General features: G+C 34.0%; 1 protein-coding gene and 1 long non-coding RNA gene across 4 annotated transcripts; one reads left to right on the top strand and one right to left on the bottom strand.

Annotated features, from left to right (window-relative positions):
* Positions 1-1,148: 1,148 nt before the first annotated feature.
* On the top strand, positions 1,149-5,600 carry LOC120356990. The gene is made up of 3 exons (XR_005574197.1): positions 1,149-1,575; positions 4,714-4,770; positions 5,148-5,600. It is a non-coding gene; the product is annotated as an uncharacterized LOC120356990 (long non-coding RNA).
* Positions 5,601-14,285: 8,685 nt separating this feature from the next.
* LOC105207556 (calcium homeostasis endoplasmic reticulum protein) lies at positions 14,286-20,472 on the bottom strand. Of its 3 annotated transcripts, XM_011177087.3 has the most exons (8): positions 20,238-20,472; positions 18,830-19,000; positions 17,531-18,191; positions 17,378-17,449; positions 16,732-17,134; positions 16,256-16,659; positions 15,748-16,113; positions 14,286-15,406 (listed from the first exon to the last, which is right to left on the bottom strand). In XM_011177087.3, exons 1-8 carry the CDS (start codon positions 20,254-20,256, stop codon positions 15,112-15,114), a joined length of 2,391 nt encoding a protein of 796 aa, XP_011175389.1. In that variant the 5' UTR covers positions 20,257-20,472; the 3' UTR covers positions 14,286-15,111. The 3 variants fall into 3 exon arrangements, with proteins under 3 accessions (XP_011175389.1, XP_011175390.1, XP_025986926.1); XM_011177088.3 differs by lacking the exon at positions 18,830-19,000 and having other exon boundaries at positions 20,238-20,467; XM_026131141.2 differs by lacking the exon at positions 20,238-20,472 and having other exon boundaries at positions 17,531-18,129.
* Positions 20,473-22,087: the final 1,615 nt, after the last annotated feature.

Here is a 22,087-nt window from a genome sequence, read left to right as displayed (position 1 = left end):
TCATCCCTCCGTACATGGTGGATAAAATAAAAAAATGTCACGTAATTCATTACCGTTCGAGTTATATCAGAGGATACATTTTGTACGCTTCTCAGGAAGGAAAGGGTTGGATAAATTTGCTCGAGGGCAAAAGCGTGCCGCTCGTAGCTAAATGCAGCGCGAACAGGCATTCTTCCCCCTTCTCCGCGTCATCCGACAGCGGAATCCGTGTCGACCTCGCCGGTGGAACAAGGTGCGCTTTGCAATTCCGAGCGCTCATTCGCTCGATGCGCGACAGGTACGGAACACCGTCGTCGTTGCGTATCGCGTCCTCGTTAAATACCTGCGTTGCATTCCGACGCAGGAACAGAAAGCGGGGAAAAAAAGTGCGAGAGAAAGAGAAGCTGCCGAGAGGGAATGGAAGAAATATTGTACAATCTAGGACAATTTTCCATTACGGACAATAGCTCTAAAGAGATGTCTGTTTTTCTGCAATTTTAACAACAATGCCTCAAAGAGAGATTATCATTGCATGTGATGATGTGCATAAAATCTGAAATGGACCGCGCCTGCGGTGGAAAGTAAAAATAGTCATGAAACATCTGGAAAAGATATGTTCTAATTTTGTCAAATTTAAAGTAGATTTAAAGATTCTGTTCTGTTGCAATTTAAAACAAGCCCACGTGGACCCGTTGGCTTACGATCAATCTTTTTTATTTTTATCGTCAAATTCTTTTTATTATTAATTTTTTTAAATTTAATTAAACCAATTCGATATTTAATTGCACGTGTGTGTATCGAATATTTTAGTTTTTCAACCAATTCTTTTTCTCAACGCAGTTACAGTCACAAAGACTCTTTACTTACGTAACTATTACCCTTTTACGCAAAAAACATCTAGACAAATTTATTGGATCGTATGACAAACAGTTCTTTGCGCCAAGCGGCTCGCGAAATCGAAAAGTCAATCGCGCGCGGATCGCTCGGCAAATATTTAACGTGTGAGAGACGCGTTTACGACGTTACTCCAATCTCGTAATCGCGCGTGCGTCCAGCTGATGGAAAACGAACGAGACCGCCCCGCAGCCCGGACTATTTTCCATCTACTTTCCCGTATTATGCAAGCCCGCGCGAGCGCGACGACGGGACGGGACGGGACGGAACGGAGCGGTCTCAGCGTGTCGCAATTTGCGCAATAAACCGCACCGGTGACGATGTCATCGGGCGCCGGCGGTGTATCGGCGAAACGTAGTCGCCGCGCTGCGCCGCGCCGCGCCGAGCCGATCGCCGTGCACATTGCGTGCACGTGTCGGAAAGGGTGAACGCGTGGTCGCGCGCGTGACTTCGCGCGGCCGAGGCGTGCCCTTCTCCCGATCACGTGGAATGTAACGCGGTCTGAACATTCTCGCCTCTCTCGCTTTTGCCCGCTCTCTGCACGGAGCGCTTCTCGCGCGCGGTGCACTGTCACGATTCCCGTGACTGTCTCCTTTCCGTCGCCAACTGCAGCGGTGCACCGTGCGCGAGGTAAATCTGAACTATGCTCGGTACAGGCGCGATTGGTCCAAAACAGTTGAAATTGCACGCCTGATAGAAAATGTAAGAAGATTAAATAATTCTTAAATAATTCTAAATGATCCTTCATTGTGAGATTTTAGAAAGAAAATTTGTGTTATTACTTTCAAAAAATATATAACATTGATTATGCATATTTCTTTTTTATAATAAAATAAATTGAATAAATGTAATATTGAATAACTAAAAAAAAAAAGTTTTATGAAATTTTACGCTGAAATAGCGTTTGTTTGAAAGTATTAGTAATGCAGAATAAAGTGCACATAATTGGATCTGCTACTATTAGTTACGTAGAGCGATATCTTTGAAAATATGAACTAAAAATACGAACAATAGATCAAGTAATCAAATTGTGTTAGAAACAAAAAACGTAATGCAGAGAATTTTCGTTTAAGACAAATGAGCCATTATTGATTATTTAACACAATTTGATTGCTCGATCTATTTTTCGTATTTTTAGTTCATACTGTTCCCTTTTATGATTCTACTTATATACGTTATACTCTAAAATTAAAGCACGTTGCAGTAAAATTTTTTTCAGATTGTATAAAATCATTTCTAACAAGATAAGATATGCAAGTACTTTTTTTTATCAATTGTAAAATTTTTAAAAAGCATTTAAATTACTTTTTAAATTACGAAAATATTCTTGTATTCGGTTGTCTGTTTTTGTGTACTATTTGCAAACATCATTATCGTTTTTATTAATAATATACAGTTTCTCAAATAGCACAATACATTACTCAACTTTTTTTTATATGTTAGAAAAATGAAAGTTTTGCAATAATTATTATTTCTTTTCCTGGCGTTTCAACGTTTTTCTAATAAAATTTATAAGTTTTGCAAACAAGTAACTTCACGGAAAAAAAAAGATTAGTCGCAGCAGCAAGAGTCTGTATGTGGTAGCTAAATTGCAGTTGTACATAGATTTTTGCTGTTGCAACTATAACTGCAACTAATCTTTTCTTTTTCCGTGCTGAACTTCTTCCTAGAAAGATATTTGCACTGTAACGAGCGGGTGCAACAAGTAAGTCGTAAAAGACGTTCAGGTCGCACAATTAACGATAATTATCGCAATAGAGACGATAATAGCTACGATAGCCATTGGCTGGTTTAGCAATTAAGTGCAAGATATGCGGTACAAAACGGAGCAACGTTAGTTAGTTTGTAACTCGATTTGTAAGCATGATGCAGATAAACAATACACACGTTTAAAGACAATACTTTTTCCAGTCTCCTAAAACTTAAAGAAATCTCTTTCTCCCTTCCATTTTTTTATAGAGTTGCAAAATATTTTTATCTATTGTCCTTTATTCTGCATTTCTCTTTTTTTTCCTCTTAATTCACGTTTTTATTTTTTATAAAATACAATACTTAATGAGGGCTAATGGGAGTCAATAGCGTGTTTACTTATGGACTTTTGAGGCTAAAACCCTACGGTGTCGAAGCTCCAGGAGCGCTTTATCTAAAAAAAATTTTATTTTTTAATTATTTAACTTTGTTCTCCTAAATATATTTCAGCTTAATAGATATTGAAACTGTCACTTAATAATTTACTGTTTATTTGTTAAGGAAAAGGGGGGAGGAACTAGACGTTCAAAGATCACATTTACCTGTCGTTGGGCGTAAATTTTATAAATACGATAAGAGTCAAGTGCGATGATTAATGCACAATTTCAATTATAAACTCTTACCAAATTTATTAAATGCAAAATTAATTAAGAAAAAACAATGAATGTTTCGACTTGACTTTGGAGTCATTGTCAACGTAAATTACATGTAGTCATTGTTTACTCGTCCTCAGTCCGATAACGGTTGAGTCACTAGCGAATTATCATATCCGAAGTGGCATCTTTTAAACGCAAAGTAATGTCAGAGAAGGTGAAATATTTTCCTCGAAGTAATTGCGAACGAGTAGAGAAGTTTGGATCCAAGTTTAATAAATATCTACATGCTATCTTACCGTGAACTCTGTAAACAATAATCCACAAAGAAATGTGATTATCATCTAAAATCTGCTACGTGTCATTTATTATTAATTATATTTTTCACTTAAAGTTTTATTGGCTATAGATAAAAATGATAATAAGTTAAAGATATTTATTTAAAAGATAGTTTTTATGCATGAATATATAATACATGTACATTCACATTTATAACGGTTTACAAGCTCCTTTAAAAGTTATTGTAATTATTAATGTAAATTATTATGGTTTCTTATTGAGATTCGCGAAAAACTGCGGCATACCAAACTTAATCGCTAAAAAAATTGAAAAAGTTGTTACAAAAATATTAATTAAAAACTAAGGGCTATTATAAGGAGAGGGTAAGTATTGAAATATGCATGCAAAAAGCATTAAAAGATTGGAGTTAAAAGTCTAATTGTATAACGTGAAATTTACACCAATGTTATATATTATAATTTTGCTTTTTTTCAAAAGTAACGATAATGTATTTATACCATTTATTATAATTAATTACTTTCTTATATGACGTTTGTGTAGTTTCAACGTTCAAATTTTATGTATTAAAGCATTGTATTTGTTATGTAAATAATATGCGGCACTTGCAAATTTATATTACATAAAAGAAAGCAATAGATACAAGTAATTATAATATAAATGTCTCGACATATTTGTTAAGTAAAGGATCATTTCTAAATTATATAGCACTTACAAATTGTGTCGAGTGGGCAATACTTTTAACGATAAAACTAAGAACTTGCACAGACAGTATATAAAATCTCATTAACGGTTATTAAAACACTTCATTGCGTTAATTTTACACAGTTAAAACCAATAATGAGTCTCATAAAATTCAAATATATGCTAAACTTAAAAAAAACACTCTTAATAAGTCACAGTTTGCTAATATTGTATAATTACGTCTTTAATCTGTCGTATGATTTTTTTTATTGTCATTTACTGTATACAAATTTTTTTATAAATTCTTAGATTTTTTGTTTGGGTAATCATATTGTTAATTTATATGTTCATTATTATTAAACATATGTTTTCTACAACTTATTATTACATTGTACATTCGATCACATTTATAAAATCTTTAAAGTATAAATAAAATTTAACGAGCTATGTAATTATTCTTTAAAATATTAATTATTTTGATCACTGCTATAATTTTTGTTATACCTGTATGTTACAGATTTACAGGATCTGAGAGGAGGTAGAGACCTGGGAGAGGCATCGGAGTAATCTTTGGGTGAGTTATTTATTTTTTGTATATTACATATTTATCACTGATTATCTTTTTATTCTTTATTTTAATTGTCCATTCAAATTTAATTTAAATAACAAATTGTATAAAGAAATTTTAAAAAATTGTATTTTCTTAATATCTATAAAAAGTTTAATTCGTGCTTTTCACTTCTTTATTCACATTTTAAAATAATCTTTTATTTTTTTTTAATTTTAGATATAAAATACGTGCACTAGTTTGATTTATATAAATTCAATGAAATATTACTTTTGCCAAACGAAACCCGCGCTTAATAACATTTAATGTTTTATTGACTTTTAAATGGATTAGCGTGATCATGATGAAAAATAAGCAAAGTAGAACATTCGTTCCATTGATAGATTATCGCGTGCTCTCGGCGTGGCCAGTCCGTAAAAGGAATCGAGTGACAGAGCCGTGACCACCAGTTAAAACTGTCGCCAGACTTGCACTTCCGCCCTAAATACGCGTCTGGAGTACGAGATCCGGTTCTTACGTACGTGACAGCCACGTACGAGGTCGCTCGTGGTAGAATGCGATTTAGTTTTCGAAAGTAGGTATGGTTGCCGCGAGTAGGTGATATCTACTGGCGCGTGTTCACTTATCTGACAAACGACGGCAGCTGCCACTCAATGTCATGCTAAAAAAAATATTTCTCTTGATACCAGCAATAAACGGCGAATCGAAATTATACGCCGTTAAAAGGGTACATGCACTTGAAGCGATGAAAGTAAGAGCCACTTTTTTTTAGAAATGTATAAGGTTTTTTAAGTGAGACTTCTTATTTAAAAAATAATAATAATTTAATCTACTTTAAAAGATTTGATAATCTTAAATTTTTTAATAAACAATTATATTTTTATTTTAATATTCTAATAGTCATTTAAAGAACATAATATAATTGTTTTGATAATAATTAAAAAATTCTAATTTCTTAGTTTAAAGATATTCTTATTTTCTAATCGACACATTTTTCTCTGAACTCATGAAAATTAATATTGAATAATTACAATATATTTTTCCTGATGAAAATATTAAAAAAATTCTTCAAGTAAATTCTATCTGTTTATAACATTATATAATTTTATTTCATTATTTAACATTTTGAAAGTGAAAATATTCTTAAGCAAAAATATTCTTTTTTTTTGTGTATGGTTTTAAACACCTACCATTTTGAAACAAAATTTTTTTCTAAAGGACTACAAAGAGGACATGTAAATACATTTTTTTTAAAGATGCATTTTGTAATTATTTCACCTGATATCGTTTTTAAAATTAGTATGTAACGCAAACTACTATAGCATTGCCATTTAAAAAATTTTTGCATAAACATGAAAATTGAAAAATACTTTGAAATATATATATATTTTTTTATAAAAAACCTTATTTTGAAAGATCTTGTATCATCCTTTAAAAAATTCAGGAAAGTATTATTTTTATTTTTCTCGCTCTAGGTGAACTTTCTTCTTACTTTTTTTCTATTTTCTCCATAATACTGAAATAAAAAAAAATATATATTATCAAGTTTATAAATGTTAATTTGTGATAGAACGATCCTCGTGAATGAATGATCGAAATTATTTGTCGGACTTCTTTAAAGGTTTCCACCTGACAAAGCGTTTTTCATTAATATTTGAAAAAATTTTTCGCGTATTTATTTATTTAAAGGAAATAACACGTGTTAGCTGCATATAGAGTTGTTGTTTATATGGCGTCGTTGTGTAGGCTGCATTCGCCTTGGAGGTCGCAAAGATTGGCTCTCCGTGAGAAACTGTATTCCGCGCGACCATAAATAGCCGACGATAAAACGGCACCGTATTGCTGCCGTATCATAACACGCACCGTAAAATTAGATATCTGCTTCATTAATGATGCGCGCCGAAAGGTCAGAGGGAGCAGTTTGAACCCCCTTCAGAAATGTCAATTTGCGTTGTAGGCACCCGGTCGCTCCAGAGATATCGTGCAATCGCGTGGACCGCGACTTTTTTCTTTCAGCCTTGTGAGGCTGCAATTATTCGCCATTTTCTCATTCTAACGTTAAAGTGTAAAAGTGTCTGGAATAAAAATACAGCAGCCGTGACGAGAGCGTTCCCTTGACGAGCCGAGAGGAAAATTTTGATAAGACGGTTCGCGGAGAGAGGAGGATGTCGCGTCCTCGAAAGTATCTCCTCAAAATTATCGGACTCGTTGCTTGTTCGCTCTCTTTCTCGGACACAGGATGCTTCTCGGTGGGATATTTTTCTGGCGACGCCGCAATTTTTATCCAGCTCTTCTATGAACGGTAGCTTGAGCATAGCCACGAAGCCGCGACGTTCCAGGAATAATGCCTAACCGACCATCGACGCGCATCCGTCCGTCGACGTAATCGGCCTCTTATCGGCATCGCCGGTATTTCTTTTCGTGCCCGGGGTCACGTTTGCACCCGAACATGCCGGCGACGTGGTCTCACGGGCGCACGCACGTACTCGAAACGCACGCATCGCATACATCGGCATCGGCCTGTATCGCACGTTTCTCACGAACGACGGGTGCTGGCCAGTGGCGGCCGCGCTCGTGCGGCGCGATAACGCGTCCGATAACGAATCGACGGAAACGTGAGTTTCCGATACGGATCGCTCACGTTTGCCGGTCTCGTTACGGCTCCCGACACCCGGCGTTTGAGACCCGAGAAATTCCCCGCGGCGTGATGGCCGGATCACGCGCGACTCGACGCACGAACGTGATCGCTCCCGTGCGACCAGGACTTCTTTCCTTCGCCGATCGCGGTCAATTGTATCAATCACGTTGGGAAGCAGCCGGCACGTTCGCGCACGTACTCGGGTACGTTGACACGTAATACGCGAACGGGAGAGACGTCGAGTCACAAATGGCACGTGCGATTATGGGACAAGATATGTTTTTTCCAAAATTAACTCGAAAATAATTATCTCATTATTTTGCGCTAACGATCACCTTGGATGATTTTTACACCCTAATTAAAAGTGCCGGTTTTTGCCGATATTAACTATACATATATTGTATGTATGTACACATGAGGACAGAAATGCCTAGCTATCTGAAAATGCACGAGTATCAAGGCAAATTTAAGACGCGAGCTTCTTTCTAAATATTTGTGCATTATGAACAATGATTATTTGAAAAACGGTAACGTAAACTTAAACTAAATAAAAATTAGGAAGTAAAACTGAATTTAATCTGAACTTAAATTAAACTGAACAACAGACTAAGACTAGAAACTAAAAACCTAAAACTAACTTAAAATTAAATTTAAACTAAAGTCAAATTAAACTTAATAATTAATAAACAAATTATAAATAATGTAGCATTATTTTTTAACTCGCAATTAAATTAAAAAACGTTCTGTAATTTTTTCGTAATTCCGTATTTCCAGTGTATTAATATGTTGTACGTATACTATGTGTGCTACGTAGCAAATTTAAATTAAACTTAAATTAAACTTAATAATTAACAAATAAATTATAAATATTGTAGTATTATTTTTTTACTAAAATCGCAATTAAATTACAAAACAAATTTCCGTAATTTTTTTGTAATAACATATTTTTAGTGTATTAATATGTTGTACGTGTGGTACGTGTGCAACGTAACAAATTTAAACTAAACTCAAATCAAACTTATTAATTAATTAATTAATTACAAATAACGTAGATTTTTCAATCTGTGTCCGAATGACGTATTTTCTTCAATGTATGTCCGGTTGGCGTATTTTTTAAAATCAATGTCTGATTGACGTATTTTTTTCCATCAATGTCCTGTTGACGTATTCTTTTCAATCTATGTCCGATTGACGTATTTTTTTCAATTAATGTCCGTTTGACGTTTTCTTTTCAAATAATTACATTTTTTCCGAGTGTCAATTCACCAATTCATTTATTACGAGTGTTAATCCACCAATTTATTTTTTCCGATTGTCAATTCACCAATTAATTTTTTTCGAGTGTTAATCCACCAATTTATTTTTTAAATCAATATCCAGTTGACGTATTTTTTTCCATCAATGTCCAGTTGACGTATTCTTTTCAATCTATGTCCGATTGACGTATTTTTTTCAATTAATGTCCGTTTGACGTTTTCTTTTCACTCAGTTACTTTTTTCCGACTGTTAATCCACCAATTAATTTTTTCCAAGTGTCAATTCACTAATTCGTTTATTACGAGTGTCAATCCACCAATTAATTTTTTTTCGGGTGTCAATCCACCAATTCGACGAATTTTTTTAAATTAATGTCCTATTGACATATTTTTTAAAATTAATGTCGGGTTGACGTATTTTTTTAAATCAATGTCCGATTGGCGTATTTTTTTCCATCAATGTCCGGTTGACGTTTTAATAAATATTAACACATTTCCAATTTAAAATTTTTTAGTGACTGTAGGAATGATATATTCTATCTATTTCCAATCACACATTAAACCTCGGTCATACATGATTAATGATACAAAAATGATTAGTGATACAAGAATGCGGAATCACTCCCATTACGCCTTACAAACAGAATCTCTCACATGACTAGAAAACTATTAGATATATTCTCATATTATTAATATAAAATCGCTTCGTTTTATTTCTTTTATCTCTGAATTTTTAACAATGTCAATGGTAAAAGCGACATGGAGATTAAACTATGAAATGCGATAAAGCATACCATTATGTTTTAAAGTCCACTCTTTTTAACTGAACGAGCTATCTGTAGACAAAATGCTCGATTTTATATAATAGATTATATTTCAGTATGGTTAGTGTATTAGATTGTGTAATCTATAAACAGATAAAATCTACTTTCGATCAGTCTCGAGTAACTTTAACAGATTTCACTTCAATGAATAGCGTTTGATGTCAAAGACTGAAAAGTTGTAGCAGGTTAAATGATTTTTGATCAAATGCATTTCTTGCAAGAAAATCAACTTTGAATTGAAAGTCACATTCTTTTGATATTACACAGATTGTCTCAAGTTTATCGATCAAATTGTACAGAGTACGTTTTACAAATAAAAAATTATGATAAAATATTAGATATATAGACATAAGAATGGCCAACATTTCCGGATGAAATTGCAGCATATATAACAAGAAACCGCTGTATTATTATTATTTTTTTTTTTCAAATATTGCATACATCTCTATTATAACTTTTTCATAAAACTTTTATGGTCCGCTTATGTAAATTTTTTTTTAATAAAGAATATAGGTCAAATAAAACAAACTGTCAAAAGATGAAAAGAAATGTTATTCAATTTTACTTAATTTAGAAACGTTTCAAAAATATCTAGATATGTCTCGACTTTTCTTACAATTAGTCATCTTTAGCCTGATAATGTCAATTTACGTACTTAATGATACGTTACTGAGAGTAGAACAAAGTTTGAAAAAGATAAATAATGACGCACGTCGATGTATTAACATACGTTGAGATACGTTGGCTTCAAAGTAGTGTCGTTTATTATCCGGTAAAACGGTTCTATGTTGAGAATGTCCGTAGTTAAAATTGTAAATTTCCACCATTTTCTTGTTTGCGAAAGCGAGAATAAATGGAGTCACTTATGCAAAAATGTTACATGATGTCCCATATGTTTTGTGACTATAATACAATAAATTGATTAGATATGAAAGAAATGTGTTCCACAGGTTTAACAATATTTTATATTGTTACTATTGTTTGAGAGAGAATTTTTTTTACTCTTGTATTTCTATAAAACATATTGGCACAGTTCTGACCATTAAAACACAGTGTGTATTATTCAGGGTCAAAAATGAGAGTATATAGGGTCGAATCTGAAACGGATGAGAATATCTCTCTTATAAAAGATATGTATAATATTTATAACGAATATACCAATTAAGTTGTATGAAGTATAGATGTATATTATTTTTAATAAAAAGTCATATATCAATCGTTACGATAAAAGATACATACGTATTAGGTTATCTTCTGGGTACTGAAGATACGTACATATTTTCTTACCATACGAGTGATATATGAATTTTTTTATTAAAAATAACAAACTACTGATACTTTATGTTTCCTCGTATTTGTATTTTTATATGTTAATATTATATTTTAATATGTCAATATTAAATACATGTTAATATTATATTATCTTTTTATGTGAGACAAATGTGTTGCAAATAAAATCAAAGAGGAAAGTCAACAGTCTTATAGAAATATTTCTGTTACATGTAAAAAATGTTTCTTGCAGATTGAAGTAGACTACATTTCGACGTAGCTACAAACTTGTAGAGACATTACGCAACATGACTGTAACGGTTTCAATATTTCAATGTTATAAAAATCCTTGGAACGTTGCAGAAACTTTTGTATTCAGAATGTATATCCAAAGTCAGGTTATATAAATATAATAGGTATAACTCATAAGTACCGTCTTTGACATCATTAATTTAGACATCATAATCCCGGCAAATGAATTGAAATGGACAGAAATGAATTTATCTTGACATTTTCGAAGTCGCACTTCAGATTTTTCGAATCCATTTGAATCCAAAAATAAATTCAACAATGATGAATAGCGCATTTCAATCAATTTGAGTTCAATCACTTGAATTAAAAAATACTCGGAAACTCTAAAGTGAAGCAAACTAGGATGAATTAAATGATAAAATGAATTGTAACTTTCAATTCATTTGAATTTATTTTCATTTGTTGAGACACCATCTAAAAAGAAAAATGCTACATTGATAAAAAAATATCGTGATTTCCTTAGGGCTCGATTTCTTATATGCTCACACGAGCGCGTGCACGCATAATTTTTATGTGCATACACATTTCTCTGATAAACTTATATCTTCTTCAGTGTTACAATTTTTCCATCCGCTCGCAAAAATGTGATATCGTTGTCGTTTGTTCGACGCGCGAAAAGATCTATTTTCGCTCTCGCGTGATAAGTTCGCAGGGCAGCAGGTTAAGATTCTGCGTAACTTTTGCGTCCAGAAAGATCATGCATATTATCTCGCACGACGGCGAAAAGAATTCGTGGGTGTTGTGACAGCGACGGCCGATCATCCAGCTTTGTTTACGTCTCGCCTCGAGACGTGACGGCCGGCCCGTCGCTATCGTCACCGGGAAAACCGGTTCGATGTTGGATTTAATCGGTTTCGATATCAGCTGCCGCTGGGGGAGTTCAAGAAGGCGACTCGCGATTAACTTGTACCCGGTCACTCGCCGAGCCGTTCGTAGCCAGTTAAACGAGGCTTCTCCGTTTTTTCTTCCATTCTTTAGACTCGTGCATGCACGTGACGCACGATAAGGAGACGCCTGTGTTACGAGCCAACGAGCGGTCGAAGAACGCTCTATTACGCCGTGTGATATTCTCATCTCAATTAGAACAGTTTTGTCTTGCGTCGCCTTATCCTCTGATTCTTCTTCGCAAGAAAAGAAGAAAGAATTCTCAATGAGATTTAGTTGCTGCGATGTTTAAAATTCAAAATTAGGAAAGCTACTTACTATAGAAGTTACAGTTAGTTTTCCTCTCTCAAAATTAACATGTTACGGTTTCTAAAAAATAACGCGTTACAGTTATAAATATATACTTAAAAAATTGTTACTTTTTAGTTACTTTTTTGTAATATTTATGCAGTCCTATTTTAAATACCAGAACCTTATACTTCTAACATTATTCAATCAATATTTTGTCATCATTTTGAATCAGCTGAACAAAGTTCGAAAATATATATTAATATATTAACTTAATAATTTATAACAAATTAATGTTTGAATATATTATCAAAATTATAAGATTAATATTTTTCAGCTAAAAAATTTACTAAATTTAAACTTCATGATAATATCAACGTAAATTAATAATTCAAGACTAAAGGGTTAAGTTTCAACTTTAAACGTTTACATGATATGGCTATTCTCGGAGATTTATCACTTCATTCTGTTTGACGCAGACCATATGTTGACGAATCAGTTTGAAATATATAAAGTAATTATAAAAGTAATTAATAAATTAGTTACTAAAATAATGTAATTAAATTACAGTTACAGAAAAACAATTATAAAAAAGAACGAAATTAAGTTATTGAAAAAAAACTAATTCCAACTTTTCGTTATAAATAACGAGTTACTTTCCAATCCTGCTAAAATTTTAGAGGCATGAGCTATTAGTTTTTGCAAATTTTAACAGTAATAATTGTTTTTTAATAATCGATAGCTGTTTTTTAACACTCTATATGTCTATATACACATAATTGGACAAAAATGTCCAACGTAACTTTTTTTTAGAATATTACGAACTGGCCAAATATCCGATCCTTTTTCTTAACAAAAGTTTGATGAGAAAACACACTTGGAGTCTTAATTCGTGCATGTCTTTTATCCAAGACGTTTTAGAAAACTGTTTTGGATCACAAATGATCCCATCGTGTATATTCTCGTTTATATATAATATTATATTAAAAGGATTTTACGAACTATTGAAAAAAGTTAAAATTTAAACGATAATTTTAAGCTGAAATGCGAGAGCATCGCTATCATATTTGCGTTAAATATATAAATAACATTCAAACATATTTCTTATAATTAGTTTCAAGTTTTTGTAACATATTAAAAAGAAATACCTTATTCAATTTAGAATGTAATAGCTTTTCTATTTATATTCATATTAAAACATGTCATTTTTAGAATACATCATTTTACTAAATAATTCAACTTTTTGAACAATCAACATTTAAATTATTTTTTTCTTTTGTAATTTGGAATATCAATTTTAAGACATAAAAATTTTTTCTTAGATTAAATCTTTCGTTTTAAACTTATAAATTTTTATATAGTAAGGTTCATTTCTTTAATTTTATTGGCTATAATTAGTTATAATTTTTATATAAATTCTTAATTAACAAATATTTTCTAAAAATGTTGAAGTTTATACATACATATAAGAACTAGTATAAGTATCACTGAAAAATTCTTTTATACTTGTAAAAATTAAAGACAAATCATTGATTGATTATAGGGTTTTTAGTAAAAATAATGAAAATTAATTCAAACACAAATAATCTCTTGTATGTACAGAGAAGTATCTAAAAACAATGTATGTACAGAATGTTAACAGATCAGATTAACAGCATGAGGAATAAATTAAAAAAAACGAAGAATAAAATAATAAGAATGAAAAAAAAGAAGCTAAATTTCACGTTAGACAATCTAATTTACTTATACCAAAATTCAGGCTAAAATTCTATTTATTAAAATTATAGAGAATTTTATCATAAAATCTAAAGCGAATTATAAATTATATAAAGTGAATTTAAGAATAAAACATGATTTTAAATATAAAATTATAAAATATAAACGCATTCAGTTTACTGTTAAAAGTAAATAATGAAAGTGATACATTCCAACAAAATTTTGATTTTGGGACTAATCAATTTCAAACACTCTCTTTTTTCTCTTGGTAATATATTTAATATCAGGAAGAGGAAAAAACAGAGGAGACAATAACGATAGCGATGGTTCGCATTTGCTTTTGTAATAAATGTACAGTTTTTATTCTTGAGCTATCGTTCAGTGTATCCAATATAATCATTTGTTAACTTACTAGATACAAGTATTCTTATTTCTCACGTTTCTTACGCCCATGTTATTTTACGGCACAAAACGAATTGTACTTCTGCTGTGAGTCGAGTATCGTCCTATCATTCCAATAATGGATGAAAATGGAACAAAATTTATTCATTATGTATATATATGTATAGAATATAATTAATATATTAAATAGGACCGAAGGTTTGTGTCGACCGATGTGATGATTACGCGCTTGGCGTTTTAAATATTTTCAATATAAGATTATAAAGCCGATTAATCTTTTTCATCAATCTTTCGTAACAAGATTGAATATTTTATCATTTTTAATTCACACATTAAGCTTGAAATCAATCTTAATTACATTCATAATTTCTATATTAAAAATGTACAATTTAACTCCACATGACACTAGTCGTCAGGTCATCATCTAATTGTAAGATTGTAATGAAGATAGCTCCCGATAAAAATAATCAGTGCGATTTCAATATAAAATAATCTGCGTCCACTGTTACAGTTTACAAAATTGGTGATGTGCAATGGGAATTCAGAATTAATGAAAGACAACAGCTTGAGAGTCAAAAAATTATGTCGATCTTGAAAATTAGCCCTCATAGGCAGTAGCATAAATTTTTTGGCATTGTGAATGGATGATCAATATAGAACAAGAACGTTCTTAATATCTCGTGTCAGATATCTGCCCTATTCACAAAGTATCGTAAACATTTGGAATTTTCATTTTAATAATAGCGTTCAATTGCATTCAATCACGATCCCCTCTCTCTTCAGCTCGTTCTTCTGCTCTAGCTTTCATTCTAGTGATAAACGCTTGGCCTTTGTTTTTTCGGAAAGTCTCATACGGATCGTTCAGATTGATACCGACTCCTTTGTATTGATCATTCTTATCACGAATCTCGCCTCCTGAAATAGGGGCCTCAATGCCCTGCTCGTTCGCACCGAGGCCAGCACCGCTCCAACCCATTTTCTTGAGTAATTGATGTCCTTTATTACTCTCATCCAAACTAATCTCTTGTGGAACTTTACTATAAGTGGAGCCACTAAAAGTAATGTAAAACATTTTCTATAATAACATAATTATTGCTAGAAAATATAGAGAAGATAAAAGTATATAAAGGAAACATTTATTCATTGTTCACAAGAAAAAAAAATATTAAAGCTAACATAAGTTAGTATGGTGACATAGCTTTATATAAGAGCTTTATGCGAGAATCAACTTGTAGTTAACGAGTCTCTCCCAAGTTCGATGTTCAAGCGTTAAAGATAACATATATACAGTTAGTTTATTAGGGGATTAATTCAAAAGTTGAACTTTATGAATTTAAGTAGACTGAAGAATCTCATATATTTCATTCTATATATCTATTACAGAAGTACTTACAGAAAACTAGGAGGAGTTGGGCTTCTGTCCTGTCTATCCATTCTCCTATCGGGACTGCGATCTTTATTACTATTTCTTCTCCTTCGACTTCTATTAACGTGATTGCTGTTGCGACTGTTGCGTCTGTGATTAGTTGCGGGCGATCTCGATCTACTTCTGCCTCGTGACCGCGATCGTGATCTGCTGCGTGATTTACTCCGGTAGCGTTTCTTTGGCGGACTAGGACTTTTAGATCTCGGTCGTAAAATCGGTGATGGAGATTTTGATTTCTGCCTAATACCAGCAGCAATGTCCTCTTCTTTACGCTTGCGGGCGCCATTTTTCGCTTTGTAGTACTCATATAATCCTAATTTTTCCCATCCATCACTGCAAATATACAAAAATATACCAAAAATATAGTAATACCCCTACTTCACATTTATTTTGATATATCTTAAATATTTTTATTTCAAATACTTTATTTTTGTACGCTGGTACACAATTATATATGTAAGATTTTTAGATTTACCTATCTCTGGGAGAATCATGATTTGGTGGTGCATAAAATGCTTCTACAGCTGCAACTAAACGATCACTTGGAGGAGCTGGTGGTGGAAGTCTTATCGCGTCTGGATCCAATGGCTTATATTCACCATCTTCTAGCTTTATCAGTGGTACCATTAAACCCGCTGGAAGTTCAAAATAAGGCATACTAGGCATCAAATCCTCCACAGAAGGTTCGTGGATAACTGGTGGCGGTCCAAAACCCGGTGGTGGTTTCGAGAAATCCGGCAAAGGAACATTGCTAAACGGCGGCGGTTCGTTCGAGGGTGGAACACCCCAACCTGGTGGTGGTTGACTGAAATTCACATCTGTACCCATTGTGTTCGGCGGACCAGAATGACTAGGTGGCATTGACATATTTTGCTGACTCTACACAAATAAAAATTTTCGTAAACAACCAGAAAAATAAAATGTTCAGTTTAGAGGAAAAAATGGCACTACCATTTGAGGCGGCGGGGGCGGCGGCGGCGGAGCTTTTAATTGCTGATCTATTGCCATCTTTTGTTGCTCGATATTCTGGATCTGTCTCAGTGCGTGAGTGACAAATGCTTGATGCTGAGCTTGATAATTATCGAATGTCTGTTTCGTTGATGCTGTGATAGGAGTAATCGCGGTAGTGTGTTGCGCTACCAAATTAGCTTGGTATTCTGACCAGGATGCGCTTGGTTGTTTCAACTTATCTACGATGCCTTCGTCAAAATAATTATTCTTTGATTCCCACAAACTCAACAGTTTATTCAACTTATTAAGCTGATCTTCGGATGCAGCTAGTGAAGTGTTACAGAACATGGGAACAACAACACTTTCCATTGCTTTGCGGAGATCCATAGACTTTTTTCTTGCACTAAGAAAGTATCCAATAACATATATCTTGGGCATAGTGACAATATTTTACGGCATATTGTTTAATATCATAAAATTATAAATATAAATGTTAACAGAATCAAACTTTAGCACACAATCATAGAAACCATTGAAATTATTTTGAGAATTGAATTATAATTATCTAAGAATAAAAATAATACAAATTAACCACTATGATTAAGTTGCAATTTATCTCGCACATGACACGTGCATTTATACTAACCAATGATGTAAGACGTCATTCACCAGATAAATAATGTGTAACTTATGACTGAAGGTTGTTCCCTGAATTACTCTGAAAAAAAAGAATATTTAAATGAAGATAAAAACGGAAATATTTTTCATACATAAACATGAAGTATATGTTAAAATGTACCTTTTCAGCAAATGATCCGCAACAACTTGATTACTCTGCGGTGTAAGTGAATTCTGAAGTATCCAGGCCTTTCCTATGCTTATGCTATCCTTCGTGCAGCTATCGATGATCGGTTGTAGCACCGTGTCAAATGCAGCCAAGTCTGTGTTCGTGTTTTGCGCATTGTTTTGCAGAGCCTGTTCCTGTGCCTGCCTCACAGCATCCTCTACTCTCCCCTGCTGTTGTGCCATCAATGCAGCATGCTGTGCAGCCAGATTCTGTTCTGATTGTCTCACTTGTTCCTGCAACGTCGTCTGCTGCGACTGTAGATTTGCCAGCTCATTCTGCAGCCACGCGGGCGGACCCGCGATGTTAACTGCCTGCGTGACACCAGCGATCGGCGGATTCACACCTCCCATGGCGCCGGAAACCGGTCCAATCGGCGGTCCTGCATTTCCCGGCCCTCCGATCTGTCCAGGTAAAACGGGACCGCCCTGGCTTCCCACCTGGGGTCCGATCCCGACTACTGGATTTATTCCATTGTTTTGCGTACTCAGACCGGACGCAAGATTGACGTTATTCAGTGGCTGCGAGACGGTGTTTGCGGCTGTTTGCTGCTGCTGCGAAACGTTTAAACGTGGGTCTGCATTTTGCATTGGATTTATTCCTTTTTGCTTTAAAACTGTAAACGAATGACGGTGGATTATTGTGAGATGTCGAGTCCTTGTCAATCGATATTTGAAAAATTTGTATACAAATAGTTGTTTTTTTTTTCTGCGAAGTCTTATCTTCTATATCGGTGCATATAAGAAAATTCTTGGGCATTTACATGAGAGAAGTATAGTATCAGAAACATCGGCAAATCTTTTGGGAGCACTATATTCATTTTTTCTTTTTTTCTCTTTTTTGTATTTCTACGGTACTAAGATATATTACAGGGCACGCTATTTTGGATGGTGGGTTCATATTTTCCCACACACAGATTGAAGCAATACATTGACAATGTACTTCACGTTAGACAAACTCCAGCAAGAATCTTAAAACTACGTCTTCTTAAAAATCGCCATTGCCAAGGAATGCGCAAGATGTCTTTAGGATAAAAGTGTTTCTGCTTAACAAATAGAGAGCAATCCCAAACTCTTGAGAGGAAGACTGTTCCTATTCGATGAATAATAGGTTTTTGTATGTTTCGCAATGATGGAGAATCAGACTCTGTATCGCTTTTCAAAGTCATTCCTTTGCTGGTTGAATAAAGCATGGGTCTGCTTTTTATATGCTTCGTATAATCGCAGTAGCTGTTAATGGGAGTGTCCCACTTACTGGCTTGCTCTGTAGTCACTTTATACTGATAGTAGTTGAAGTGCTCCCCCCCAAACAGGAAACCGAACTTCGGGTTGTCCTTCTGCTTGTTCTTTGTCATCTGCTCGAATTCTGGCCCATTGCGAGCGACAAACTGCGCCAGTTTGTCTATGATGTTCCGTAATTCTGTGTCTGAATGTTATAAGCGAAAACAACAAGAGTCAGATCCAAACTAATAGTAATTAGAATCTAACAGCTATTCTAGTTAAATTGTTACTTCACATTAGTTTGTTTTCATTTTAAGCATCTTCCACAACAATCTCGCTATGAGAAATCATTGTGGGAGATGCTTGAAACTAAAAACTAAAAGTGATTGTATATACAATAATTATATACAGGGTCTTTCAAAAGTAGGTGGACAAACTTTAGGAGCATATTCTATTCACTGTAGGAATAAAAAAAATGTCACATAAACATGGTCACATAAGCCTGGAAACACTTCTATTCCAAATTAAAAATACATGTTATTTATGGAAAAATTTGTTAATATATAATTGCATCAATCGATGGAGTGACAAATGAGAATCGATTGAATGGTCAGCACATTTTCAGTTGATTTAAATCTTTTGTATTCTTTACTTGTGGAAACATTTTAAGACTCATTTATGATATTTGTGCTGCTATTGTGAAAGTATTATGAAATTATATTGCTTTGTAACAAAATATAAAATACTTGGGGAATTCTTGAACATCTTTGACAATGCAAGGGACATTGATGTAAAAGAAAATCATTTCGAACAATTCCCTTAATGAAATGTTCGTATCAAAGTCTGTTGTAAACAGACTGTTGCTTATAACTTGAAAAGAAAGCGTTTCCAAACCCAGGCTTGTGCTTTTTTTTTCATTCTTACAGTGAGTAGAATAAACTCCTAAAATTTGTCCACCTATTTCTGAAGTACCCTGAATAAATAAAACAATTATATGTACAATAATTACTGTGAAAACAAAAAATGTACTTTAATAAAAGAATACATAATAAAGTCCTCAGAAATGTATCGTTATAAAATCGATATATTACGTGTACAAAAAAAACCTGTTTTTATTGGCATTTTTATTTCCTGCGTTTGAAATACATGCGTAAATATGTAGGTTTTCGCAAGTAACCTAGTGAATAAAAATCCAGACACCAAAGAATTGAAAGAATTACACTACTCTACTCTGTTCTCGTAGAAAGCCGCTCGACATAGGCCAAACAAAACGGCAAGGTGCAAGCAAAAGATTCTAATAGCGTTTTTCGTGCGTTTAACACGAGAGAATGCGGGTTAATTAATTAATGTGTAACCGCACGACCGAATGAGGCGGTGCGACGGGGGAGAGAGAAACGCGTGCAAGAGAGCGCGCGCCTGTGCGGCCGGATCGGCATGCTCACCTGCGGGTGCCTGGTCCATTTCGGCGCGGACGTTCGATCGTCGGCGGCTCCGTCAAAATTGCGCCGTTAAAATGTTACGTACACGTACCGTCCGTTCGCTCGATTGACGTTGTACCGTGCATGAAAACGGAGCACCGTTTTGTGATGCATCATTCACTCAAGGCGGACCGGACAACGCGCTACACGTCGCCATTACGACCTCGCGGTTGCTCGCGGCGACCAGTATTGCCAACCCGTTGGGCGTCGCGTCTCGCGTCTCGAACAGAGTTGTCAAACAGAAAGACTCCCCTAAATTTGAGTTTGTTTATAAGGACATTGATTGGTCCATTTCCTTATGCATGTCCTAATGGACCAATCAATTTCCTTATGCATATGCTTCCTCCTTGAGCCTTTGGTCAGAGAGGAACCTGAGAGCGGCCACGGCGGCCTTTTTCCTATAAAGGGCCTCGCACATGAAATGTATAATAGAGCATAAGCGTAGCATAAGGCCTCTGGACCAATGGGAATCTTATGTAAATCAATATGGCAACTTTATGCTAGATGCTTATTGGTTCATCGGTCTTACGCTGTGCTAATGTTATGTTATGCATTTCATGTGCGAGACCCTTAACGCTTCGAAACTCCCGTACACTAGTGACGCACATCTATTCTGGTCAGAATGGGAACTACGTGTTACATCCATTTTGAAACCCGCCGTTAAAAACAGTGTGGATGTTAGCACGGACAACAACCCACATCCATCTCTCGAGAAATGGATGTAGGTTGTTGTCCGTGCTAATATCCATTTTGCTGCAAATAAAATCTGATGCGTATCGCGTATGTTGCATCCAGAACAGGGGTCGAGAATATGCACAAATGATTAATTACGTCTACTTTCGCGTAATTTTTTATTTATTATAGTCTGAATTATTTACATTAACATTGATATTAATACATATCAATACGTTTATGCCCATATTTTGCACAATCATATTTTTACTTAAAAAAGATGTTTAATAGTAACAGAGAGAATTTGGTTCTTTAATAAAGAAACATTCATTTTACGCAGTACTTAAAAAATAATTGTAATTAACATCGCATCTTATGATGAAGAAGAAATAAATGTCTTTCCACGAATAAATATACCATCTTTTTATTTTTACATAATTCTTTATTATTTAAATGTCTTCAAATTATGCTTTTGAAAAAATTAGCTTTTTTAATTTTTTTAAATCTTGACGCAACTCTCTCTCTCTCTCTCTCTCTCTCTCTCTCTCACTCTTTCTCTCTTTCTCTTTTAACGTGATTGTCCTTTAATTGTTTAGGCCTTCATTTAGAGAGAGAAAGCATCGCGGTGATAGACATGGAGCAAGCGGCGATGTTATCTCTATGGATACCCTCCTCTTCACTCCCCTCTCGACTCGTCACGTTTTCCGTGCTACGTTTAGGCCGTAAAATTCAGAAAGAGGATTTCGGACGATTTCTGCGCAGGGACGTAGAGAGACTAGAAAGCGCCCACTCTTTTTTTATTATGTTACAATGGCATACATGCATACGCATGATTTACAAATGACAATACGCGCGATTAATATGGCACAATAAATAATAATAATAATAATAATAATAATAATAATAATGTAATAAAAATCAATGAAATATATGGATACTTGAGTATTATTTTTATTCTCTAACTTACAAACGTGAAGATTATTGATCTGATTTTAATACAACCTTTCAACAGCTTTTACGAAATATCACGTAAAGATTAATCAAAACTTTACAAAAAAAAATTAATAAAGAATTATATAATAATATACGATATAAGGTATTAAAGTGTTAATCAGTAAAGTAACGGATTTTAATCAAATTCT

Source organism: Solenopsis invicta, chromosome 2, assembly GCF_016802725.1.
Source record: "Solenopsis invicta isolate M01_SB chromosome 2, UNIL_Sinv_3.0, whole genome shotgun sequence".
Classification (NCBI taxonomy): Eukaryota; Metazoa; Arthropoda; class Insecta; order Hymenoptera; family Formicidae; genus Solenopsis; species Solenopsis invicta.
The sequence above is the reverse complement of the archived record's forward strand: the minus strand, read 5'-3'. Positions and strand labels throughout refer to the sequence as shown.

What these genes read in the sequence shown, in the direction of transcription:
- LOC105207556 (XM_011177087.3), bottom strand. An exon ending in CGCCCCCGCCGCCTCAAATG is followed by an intron (nt 16,660 to 16,731) that starts GTAGTGCCATTT and finishes TTATTTGTGTAG; the next exon opens with AGTCAGCAAAATATGTCAAT. An exon ending in CATGATTCTCCCAGAGATAG is followed by an intron (nt 16,114 to 16,255) that starts GTAAATCTAAAA and finishes GTATATTTGCAG; the next exon opens with TGATGGATGGGAAAAATTAG.